This window comes from Prunus mume, linkage group LG3, assembly GCF_029339155.1.
Source record: "Prunus mume cultivar Tortuosa linkage group LG3, ASM2933915v1, whole genome shotgun sequence".
Taxonomy (NCBI): Eukaryota; Viridiplantae; Streptophyta; class Magnoliopsida; order Rosales; family Rosaceae; genus Prunus; species Prunus mume.
The window spans coordinates 8,921,685-8,932,464 of record NC_142700.1 but is presented as its reverse complement, the minus strand read 5'-3'; the positions used below and the strand labels follow the sequence as shown (position 1 = coordinate 8,932,464).

The 10,780-nt window shown below is 36.3% G+C and overlaps 1 protein-coding gene across 1 annotated transcript; it reads left to right on the top strand.

The window, feature by feature from the left end:
• The first annotated feature begins 8,470 nt into the window (after window positions 1–8,470).
• LOC103325634 (DNA topoisomerase 6 subunit A-like) lies at window positions 8,471–9,114 on the top strand. The gene is made up of 2 exons (XM_089048672.1): window positions 8,471–8,607; window positions 8,676–9,114. The coding sequence occupies exons 1-2, from the start codon at window positions 8,471–8,473 to the stop codon at window positions 9,112–9,114; spliced, it is 576 nt and encodes a 191-aa protein (XP_088904798.1).
• The last annotated feature ends 1,666 nt before the right edge of the window (window positions 9,115–10,780 follow it).

Here is a 10,780-nt window from a genome sequence, read left to right as displayed (position 1 = left end):
GTCACAATGAATTAACGAAAGAATACGTAAAGGCACATTAAGATCACAGAACAATTGTCTAATCCAGTCAAGCTTAGCAGTGGCAATAGCAAGGACCCTATATTCTGCCTCAGTGGATGAACGGGAGACGGTATGTTGTTTCTTAGAAGCTTAAGAAATGGGACTAGAGCCTAAGTAAACTATAAACCCCGAGACAAACCGTTGATCATTAGGATCCCTAGCCCAGTCAGCATCACTGTAAGCCTACAGATTAAGAGGACCAGGTTGAAAATGAATTCTAAAATCAGTGGTGCCTTTCAAATACCTCAAGATCCTCTTAACCGCCACAACATGAGATTCCATGGGATTATGCATGAATTGACAAGCTTGATTCACTGAGAAGGCAATGTCTAGCCTTGTGAAGGTGAGGTACTGCAGTGCTCCAACAATGCTCCTGTATTGTGTTGGATGAGAATAAGGCTTCCCATCATCTTTAAGTAATCTGTGATAGGGAAGACAAGGAGTGGTACATGGTTTCGAATCTTGCAAATCAACTTTATCAAGTAATTCCTTGATATATTTAGTTTGAGACACAAATAAACTAGTGGACTGATATGAAATTTGCAGCCTTAGAAAATAATTCAATTGGCCTAAGTCCTTCATATCAAATTCTTGGGTAAAAGCTGCAATAACAGATGTAATAAGAGAGGAATTACTGCTTGTGAGGATGATATCATCAACATATAGGAGTAAGACCACAATGCCAAGAGAAAAATGTTGAACAAATAGGGAGGGATAAGCAGTTGACGCTTGAAAACCCAAACTTGGTAAAAAATACAAAACTAGTAAATCTCTCATTCCAGGCACGAGGAGCCTGCTTTAAACCATACAAAGACTTCCTTAGTCTACAAACAAATTTAGAGGGATGATGCGTGCTCTCAAAGCCTTGGGGTTGAGTCATGTAAACCTCCTCTTTAAGGATATAATGCAAAAATGCATTTTTTACATCGAGTTGCCGAAAGGACTAGTTGAACTGAGCTGCAAGAGCAAGGACTAATCAAACATTGGTTGGTTTTACTACAGGGCTAGAGGTTTTACTATAGTCGATACCTTCCTCTTGTCTAAATCCCTTAGTAACCAAACGAGCCTTATGCTGAGCAATAGAACCCTCTGCATGTTTCTTAATTCTATATACCCACTTACAACCAACAAGATTCTTATGAGCTAGGAGAGGAACCAAATCCCAAGTATACCTTGAGCATGAAGAGCCTCAATTTCCTCCCTCATTGCAAACTGCCATTCTGGAGCTGTAGATGCAGCATTGAAAGAACTAGGTTCAATATGAGATAAATCAACAGACTGTACAAGAGTATAATAAGCCTTTCTTTTGGAAATACCATTGTAGACCTGGTTGTCATAGGGTGAAGATTCAAGGCTAGAAGTGGTAATTCAACACGAAGATTCTCAAGTTGAAAATCATGATCTACAGGGAGAGGAGACTGTATAACAGATGTTGAAATTGGTAGATTTTGTGAAGAGGAGATCAAACATTATGAAGCACTAGGAGGTAGTGTATTCAAAGAGGCTGTGGCTTTAGAGGTTGTGGGAGAGGGAGTAGGAACATGGAGATGAGATACAAGTGTCAAAACAATGTTATGCAATGAAATAGATGGTGGAAGATAAGAAGTATATAGAGACTGAGATGGAGAAACATGCACTTGATTAACAGATGTGTAAGGAAACATAGTTTCATCAAATATGACATATCTAGTTACAAACAACTTGTTTGTTTGGGGCGCAAAATAGATATATCCCTTATATTGACCTGCATAGCCTAGAAAAATACAAGTAGAAGTTTTGGGCTGAAGTTTGTGAGAATTGGAGTGCTTGAGCAAAGGAAAACAAGCACAACCAAAAACCTTCAAGTGAGTAATCACTGGTTTGGAACCAAACAATAAAAGATAAGGATATTTGAAATGAAGAATTTCACAGGGCATTCGATTGATCAAGTAGGTTGAAGTAGTACAAGCATGAAACCAAAATTTGGGAGGTAAATGTGCAGTTTGTAACAAAGTGATTGCAATCTCTAAAGTGTGTCTATGTTTTCTTTCAACAAGACCATTTTGCTCAAGTGTATATGGGCAGGATTTTTTATGAACTATATACCATTGGTAAGAAGATAAAGTTTGACTTTTGTACTAAGGTACTCACCACCCCCATCACTTTGAAATTTTTTAAGAGTAGTAGAGAATTGAGTAACTAAGAAAGCATGAAAATAGACAAAAATAGAATAAAATTCTCCTTTATTGATCATTGGAGAAATCCAAGTAAATCGAGTACATTCATCTATGAAACTTACACAATATTTGAAACCCTTAACAGAGAATGTGGGAAAAGGACTCTACACATCACTATGAACTACTTCTAAAGTTGTATAGATTTGATTGCTAGATAAGGAAAAGGAAGCTTGGCAAGTTTGCCTTCTAAACAAGTAGTACATGCAGATTTGGTATTATCGAAAGAAAAAGAAACATGTGATTGATATAAAAGAGTTAAAGTGATTTTATTTGAGGGATAACCTAAGCGTTTGTGCCAGAGACTTGTGTTGACGTGATGTCCAAGGTAGAAAAAATGATTATTGTGGAAAGAAGATGCTTGCTTGTGATTGGGTGGAGAACTGAAGAAAGGAATAGGATACAAGTCGGTTGTACACAGTCCCTTGAGAAGAACACTCCCCATGATCTTGTCCTGAATCCAAAAACCAAAGGCATCACAAATAAATCTGCAATTGTTATCTTTACATAACTATGAATGGAAAGAAAATGCCGAGAAAGCTTTGGCACATGTAAAACTTGCTTTAATTGTAAAGAATGTTGTGAAGCAACCAAAGTAGAAGAACCAACATTAGAAATGCTCAAACCTGAACCCCCTGTAGTAGTCATAGTATCATTCCCTGAGAAAGGAGTAGCTAAACAAATTGGAAGTCATATAAGTCGTAGCCCTAGTATATGCTACCCAAAATTGCTCATGAGATGAAGAAGATGGGAAGTTGGCATGCATTGCAATAAGATTGGTTGAACGAGGTCTGCCTTGATAGGAGAAATTGCCTATGTGGTAACACTGAATGACAAAATGCCCATACTTCCAGCAAATTTGGCATTGAACTGATGAGGTAGGAGCAGAGAGTTGATTATGCCTTTGATAACAATCAGCAGCTACATGGCCTTTCTTGTTGCAGATTTGACAAGTGGGAATGTCAATGTCAGGACCAAGAATGTCAGGGCTGGAATTAGGTGGAGCTTGATGAGTTCTTGGACCAGATGGATAATGATTGCGACCTCTGCCTCGACCCCTAAAATGAGAACCCCTATTGGTAAAATAACCACTAGTGTGGAAACCACCATTGTTACCAGAGGGAAAATGAGAAGATTAAGCATAACCAAAACTAGAATGATAACTTTGAGTATGAGACGAAACAGGATTAGAGGAACCTTCATTAAGAACTAGAGCTTTGCCTGTAAATGTCTTATCTTTAGCCATCTTTGCAGAGACAAAAAGAGTTGTAGAGTTAGTGTGTTCAAGAGTGGCTTCTTCAGCAAGCACTAAGACCAAAAATCTTTAAGAGATAACACATTTTCTCTGCCTCGAACCACACACTGAAATGTATTATATTCAGAAGGAAGACCACTGAGAGCCAAGATCACAATATCATCATCTTCAAAAGAAACCCATGCTGCAGAGAGATGATCTCGAGCATCTTTTATCCTTTGCAGATATTGGAAGACAGTTTCATAACCCTTCTTGATAGTTTGAAGCTTACTTTTCATCTGAAAAATGCTAGCTTTTGTAACTGTAGAAAATCGATCTTCAACTGAACCCACATATCATGAGAACTAGTACACACAATGACATAAGAAATAGCAGTGGAAGAAAGAGTTTCAATAAGCAATTGCATCAAGGCACGATCGTGCATTTTCCAAACTTGATAAGCATCAGTTTCGACACCTTTAACATTGGAGTCCTTATCAAATCGAGTAGGACACTTCCGTGATCCATCAATAAAACCCAAGATGCCATGAACCTAAAAAAGGAGCTGCATTTGAAAATTCCATGTGAGATAATTTGTATCATCAAGCTTGATTGTCACAGAAGAAGAAACAGTGGGAATCAAAGTGGTAATGGGAGACTGAACAATTTGAAGCTGAGTAGTAGTCACCATGTGGAGAATTCAAGAAGAAAATATAAGAATTTAGGGTTGAGAAAGAAGAAATTTTCAAAAAAGGGAATATTGAAGAAGAATTTTCAGTGAGACAAAAGATCAAACAGGTAATAGGCAGAGCAAAGAACACGAAATTGGTTGCTGTGTTTGAGTAGAGAAAGAAGCCAGAGGAAGAGAGTACGGAAGCAGAAGAACAGAATATCAGGATCGATCCATGGCGAATGATACCATGTTAAGATAGGAAGACTGAAAAGGAATATAGAGCAGAGATAAAAGAAATAAAGCAGAGGGAGCAGAGAGAATTTCAGAGATAGAGAAGGGACTTGTTGTATTTCTCATTTAAGCTCAACTGAGCACAATTACAGACTTTATATCATCTGGGTTAAAGCCTTTTCACGTGTTTCTAACCTCTCTAACTTCTCTAACCTTCTCTTATCAGTACTAACAGTTTTCCTAAACTGCCTAACAGGTCTAACAATATCTCAACAGCTTTAGTACTTAATCTTCTGACACGTGGCAGCACTAGGACCATTGATATCTTTACACAGAGTTTGCTCACAAGAAATGTGAGCTGTCACTTGAACTAAAGGCAAATCACAATAGAAGATTTTGTTGTTGGTGTTCAAAACTGGATGAACGACACCAAGAGAGCATGACTTTATGTGGTTCACTCAACTCCAAAGTTTGGAGCTATGTGTATTAAGCATGAAGAATACATATATATATATATATATATATGTCTATCATATATACATAATATGATTGATTTTTAAAAATACAAACATACGTACGTGCATTCATGAGTTAAACAAAGAACACATTCGAGGTCAGAAAATAGGAGCAAGGAATGATTTATGCCCATTCAAAATTCAATCATAAGTAGGTCTACATAAATGGACTCCCCGCATCTCCAATCATGCTCTCTATTTTTTAGTTAGATTTTAGCTAAAAACATATAAAATTTATTTTAGGAGTTCTCTTTAAAATTTAAACTTCAATCATACTCTCTAGTTTTGGGAGTCATAAATGCTATAATTCTTTTTTAATTGGTCAATCTCTATTAAAAATAGTTAGCATTAATTAAAAGTTTGAAATACTCATTAAATAAAGCAGTATTAAATTATAGGGAGCCGCTATGAGTCTTTTCTCTCTCCTCAGATTTAGGAGCTCCCAGAGGTCTTCTTATTTTAGGACGTGGATAGGGAGCATGGTGGAAGTTGTATTTTTCCAATTCTTCCCTAAAATTTGTCTAAGGATGTGTTTTAAGGAGATCATTGTGGATGTTCTTAAACTAAGCGTAGAATCTTGTGTTTACACTTAGCAAACAAACAAAATAAAATGCAGGTAATTACAAATGTTGATGCCCAAAACGTACATTCATGAGTTAAACAAAATATACCTATGAGAATTTGGGCGACCTTAAAGAATGGCCGCGAATTTTTAATTCCGATGGAAGTCCTTTTATGGTTACTATAGTTTGACAAATTTTCACTTTTATCATGTAGTTTTGGACTTAACAATTTTAGTACTGTAGTTTACTTTGCACAAGACGTGTTACCACGTTAGATTTTTATTCAATTTTAATAAGGTTAGCAATTGGGTCTAGAATAGGCCTCATCATTTGGGCGGGCTCATGGGCGATGGGGGCCCGGCCCATTGGAAAAAGCCCGGCCCGGCCCGTTATGGGCTTTGAGATGGCATAGGCCCGGCCCGATTAAGCCCAAGAAAGCCCGGCCCGCCCACCACAAAAGCCCGGCCCGTTAGGCCCGCATAGATATATAATTATGTATAAATAAGAGTTTAGGATTATGATTATATCACTTAAATCACATATATAATTTGTTTCATTTCATTTACTTTTCTTTACTCATTCCTAGTTTATAATTGGATGATTAGCATATTAATTTGTGTCAATTATTAATACAACAATTATATATATATATATATATATATAAGATGAACAATATATCATATCACTAAACATAATCATATCACGAAACATAATCATACTACTACCACCAAATATAATCATGTTTTTCTTGAACACATCACCAAACATTTACATATTTATTTATACCATCCTTTAAAAAAAATATCTTTTTGATACTTATTATTTTTTTAAATTATTTCTTAAAACGTATTATGGTCTAATTATGTAATAACCTCAAAATAATACTTTGTTTTATTATTTTTGTGGAAAATCTTATTAAGTTGTGTGACTTTATTGAGTATTTTATGAATTTGGTTTGATGTGAAAATATTGGAATTTAGTGAGTTTAATCTCAAATTTAGACTAAAATGCCCTTATGATTAAGTTTATGATTTTTTTCAAATGAAGTAGGCCCGTTTCAGCCCGGCCCGTTGGGCTTAGCCAGCCCAATGGGCTTTCTCAAGCCGACCTATGGGTCGGGCTTGGCTAATTTTCTAAAAACCGGCCCGGCCCGCCCGATATTTTCTCTCTCCTCTTTAAAGCCCGGCCCGGCCCGGCCCATTGACGAGCCCTAGTCTAGAATTACAAAAATAAGCAAACTGAAAGACTAAAATAATTTTATTTGAGGGACACCCTTTAAGGTTCCTTACAAATTTATTTTCAACGATTCAAATCATCTTTTTTTAAAGTCTATATTCATAGATCATTCTTGCAAAAAATTACACAAATTGGAAACCGTCTTAATATCCAATTGTGTCCTACAAAATCAATGAACACGGTACTTTAAGAAAGTACTAAAATTTCAATAATTCAATTCAATGGTCAAATGATATCGGATTCAAGTGATTTTTTATTTATTTATTATTTATTTTATAGAGATGATCTTTGAACGAGTATCTATAAAAGAGATTGTTTGGATTAGTGAAATACAATACGAAGTGAGCCCTACAAGAGTGTCCCTTAAATACTTATTTGAGGAATCCCTCAACTGAAGCTCCATGTATACATATGGATCTTGAGTCTCTGCATTTAGAGATGATGCATTTACCTGCATTTCATAAAATCTAGACCATCCAAATAATTCAATGCTTATAGGTAATGCCACATCGCCTACAGTAAATTTGTTGCCTTATTATCAAACTGACGCCGTTTATACCTGGTCTTCATCTCTCCTCTCAACTCCCGCACTCACCTTCTCTCTCATGTCTTGTACACCCAATTTCTTTTTGTTTACAATACTTTTCTCATCTGTTCCGTATGAATGAATTTTGGCTAGTAATCCTTTTTTTTTCCATCGGTACATCATCGTGATTTGTTATATATATATATATATATATATATATATATATATATATATAAAGCCTTTAATAGCTGCAATATACATCATCAATTTTTAAAGAAGGCAAAGGTGAAGCTTGAATTTGCTGGTCCTGCAAAAGCCGGAGAGAAGAATTATATCCTTTATTTCATATTTGGGATGTGATTGTTACACTACAACAATTGATTGCTATTGCAATCCAAATACACTACCGCATTTGATTGGAAATGCAATATGTACAGTCATCAGCCAAAATTGATTAGGAAATTACCAAACTGATTGCTATTCTGATTAATTGATCTTCAATTACTATACATTAAACTAGAAGAAGAAGCCAAAAAATAACTAGATTAAAAAGACACAGAGGGAGAACCGAGAGAGACGAGTTGAGAAAGGAGAGGGGAGAGGAAGATAGAGGTAGTTTTATAAAAAGGGAAACAAATTTATTGTAGGCGATGTGGCATACTCATAAGTGTTTGATTAGTTGAATGATTTAGATTTCATGAAATGCAGATAAATGCACTATCTCTAAATGTAGAGGCCCGGAATTTTATGTTCCCAATTTGAATCGAATTCAATGGGTCCCTAGAGGGATAATAAAAGGGGAGTGTAGGAGGAGATTTTGAGTGTGAGTGAAGGAATCACCCCCCAATAGGGGGATGTACGCTAGGGGACTTGCCTTTACAAGTCCCACATAGAATAGAAAGAATTTGATGACACGACTAAAGGAAAAAGAAAGTATAGTAATTTTATTTTATTTTTTTTCTCTTTATAATTCGTTTGAAAATAAAACGGGTAAGTAAGATTGTTTGAGATTGTACAATTAGGAACACTATTAAAATCCAAATAATAGCGTAGCCCATGAAAACTCATTGTCCGTATAAAAGCTTCTTCTCCTCGTTGAGATACATTCCAAAACCCTAGATCAGTTCAGATCAGAGAGCGCTCTCTCTCTCTCTCTCATAAAATAAAACCCCAGCAGAGCACTCCTTCCTGCCTTCCTTCCTTCCTTTGACTTTGATCGATGGCGGTCTTTATTGCGGGCGATCTTCGTTTCTGTCAAAATGGGCGGGGTATGGTTGATTGTGCGAATGCCCGTGGGCGAGAGGTTACTCTGAGCGATGTCGATAGCAGCGGTGGTGACATGACGAGCAACGCAGAGTACATATACTGGTGGTTGGGAGTTACGGGGCTTACTTTCGATTGACCAAGGATGAGGTTGACCGTAGGTTTCCTTGTATCATTGTCTACACACCAGACCCCGTGCCCGAAGAGGATACGATCTCCTTTGTAAGGAAAATGAAGGAGGAGTTGGATCTCCCAGTGTTAGCCATTGCCGAGAGTAGTCCACGGTCGGTGAAGAATTTCTCTCTTTTCGTAGCAGGAGGATGCGACATAAAGTGGTTGGGACTCCGGCCTAGTGATGTGGTGGCGTTAAAAATGCATCCACGGTGTATGCGGCCAATGAATAGCAAGGATTTTAAGCTAGCGCAACGTCTCTTGGAAAAAGATGCAGTCGTGAAGCAACGTCCGGAATGGGTTGAGGAGCTCAAGAAAATGGTGGAGACCCGTAGCAAAGTAGAAGTTGAGGCGTTGGCCCCCTTAGGGAGGAGCTTCTTGTCCAATGTTTATTTTCCAGACAAGATGGTAGCACAGGATTGGATATGACCCGCTCACTAGTACTCATATATGGCTATAGCTACCTTAATTATTACTAGGCAGGTATTGTCACACCCCAATTATTATTATTATTATTTTTAATTATTTGGGAATGTGAGGTAAAAGAAAAACTAAAACTAAAAATTTAATTATCAAGAAACATGAAGATTGAACGTAAACTTCCATTCAAGTAATTTACATTGTATTATTACAAGCAAAATAACAAGAAAGTAACAAAACACTCAAAACTATCCATAATCCATTCTTCTTGTTTCCTCAGCAAAAACTACACTTCAGTTTCAAAGCCTGCAATAGATTCAACAAGGGGTGAGCATTACATGCTCAGTAGGGGTCCTATGTCTTATGTGATTAGTGAGATTTATAATGTACAATTTATACAATGCATGAATGAACTTCAATTCTACCCAACCCGTTAATCTATATAATAGGGCAAGCAAATCTGCATGTCCCATACCATGCATTTTACCACTGTGATTCCGAATGCCCCATTATATAAACTAACACCCATTTCAATCATCCCATAATTTCCCTTTTGCTAGTCATCTTGTCTACACCATTGATCTCCAAGTCCAAATCACCCATTCGACAATTATACAGCCGATTTCTTAATCTACTGTGCACACGGGCTCGCTTGAACTTGGTCCCTACAATGGTTAGACTCAACTACACAAAAGATACTTCTCATTATCCTCTTTTCCATAATTTCTTTATGAACCCAAAAATTCCAACCACCACCGACAACATATGAATATGTCAAAGTTCATCAAATTATAATGATAATTGACAATATGTATACATCTAATATCAAGGATAACAATCAAACAATATAACCAAGCATAACAACAATCAAATATTATCAAGCCTAATGTAGTATTTACAATATTTAATTAACTCAATGTATGCAAAACAAAACCTCCCCAAGATAAAACCCCTACCTCGAATCCAAAGCTATTATACACTTCCCAGTTGAGCTTTTTCCAAAATCTTATCACACTTAGTTTTCACTCTCGAATTTTTAAGAAACTAACATAACTTTGAAGAACCTATGATTCAATAACTACTAGTTAGAACTTATATATAGTAGGTTAGAGTCGGCAAAACAATAGTAGATGAAGCTTTAATATTATGCCACCTAACTAACCTAGGGATCTCTAGGCTACAATCCTAAGATTTATAGACTAAATTGGTGGCTTGAAGGAAAACTGCCACTCCATTTAGTTCTTAGCTGTTGGTTTCCGGGGAGTGCTTAGTAGCACTTTCCAAATACATTTATATATGAGAACATCTATAATTCTTACACCTCAACTCAAAACATACCACCTCATCTTCAATTGGGTTTTGAAGACTTCAGAATGCAACACGTCAAAGTTTAGTAGGCACCAATATATTCTAAAAGCTTTTGTGTGTATATTAAATATTAAAGGAATTACTATAGTTAAAATCATAACAATGAAGTTTGATAGGCTACAGCTGGATTCACACAGCTTACCATTCAACTAACTAATATATATATATATATATATATATAGTTTTGAAAATTAATAATTATAAATATCAATTTTATGAAATATTAAAATATGGGGTTTCACAATCTATCCTCCTTAAAAGAAATTTCGTCCTCGAAATTTTTGAAACGTACCCGATTCAAGGAAAA

Coding starts and splice junctions, on each gene's coding strand:
- LOC103325634 (XM_089048672.1), top strand. CDS start 8,471: ATGGCGGTCTTTATTGCGGGCGATCTTCGTTTCTGTCAAAATGGGCGG. Junction 8,608..8,675: donor GACATGACGAGCAACGCAGA/GTACATATACTG, acceptor GGTTGACCGTAG/GTTTCCTTGTATCATTGTCT.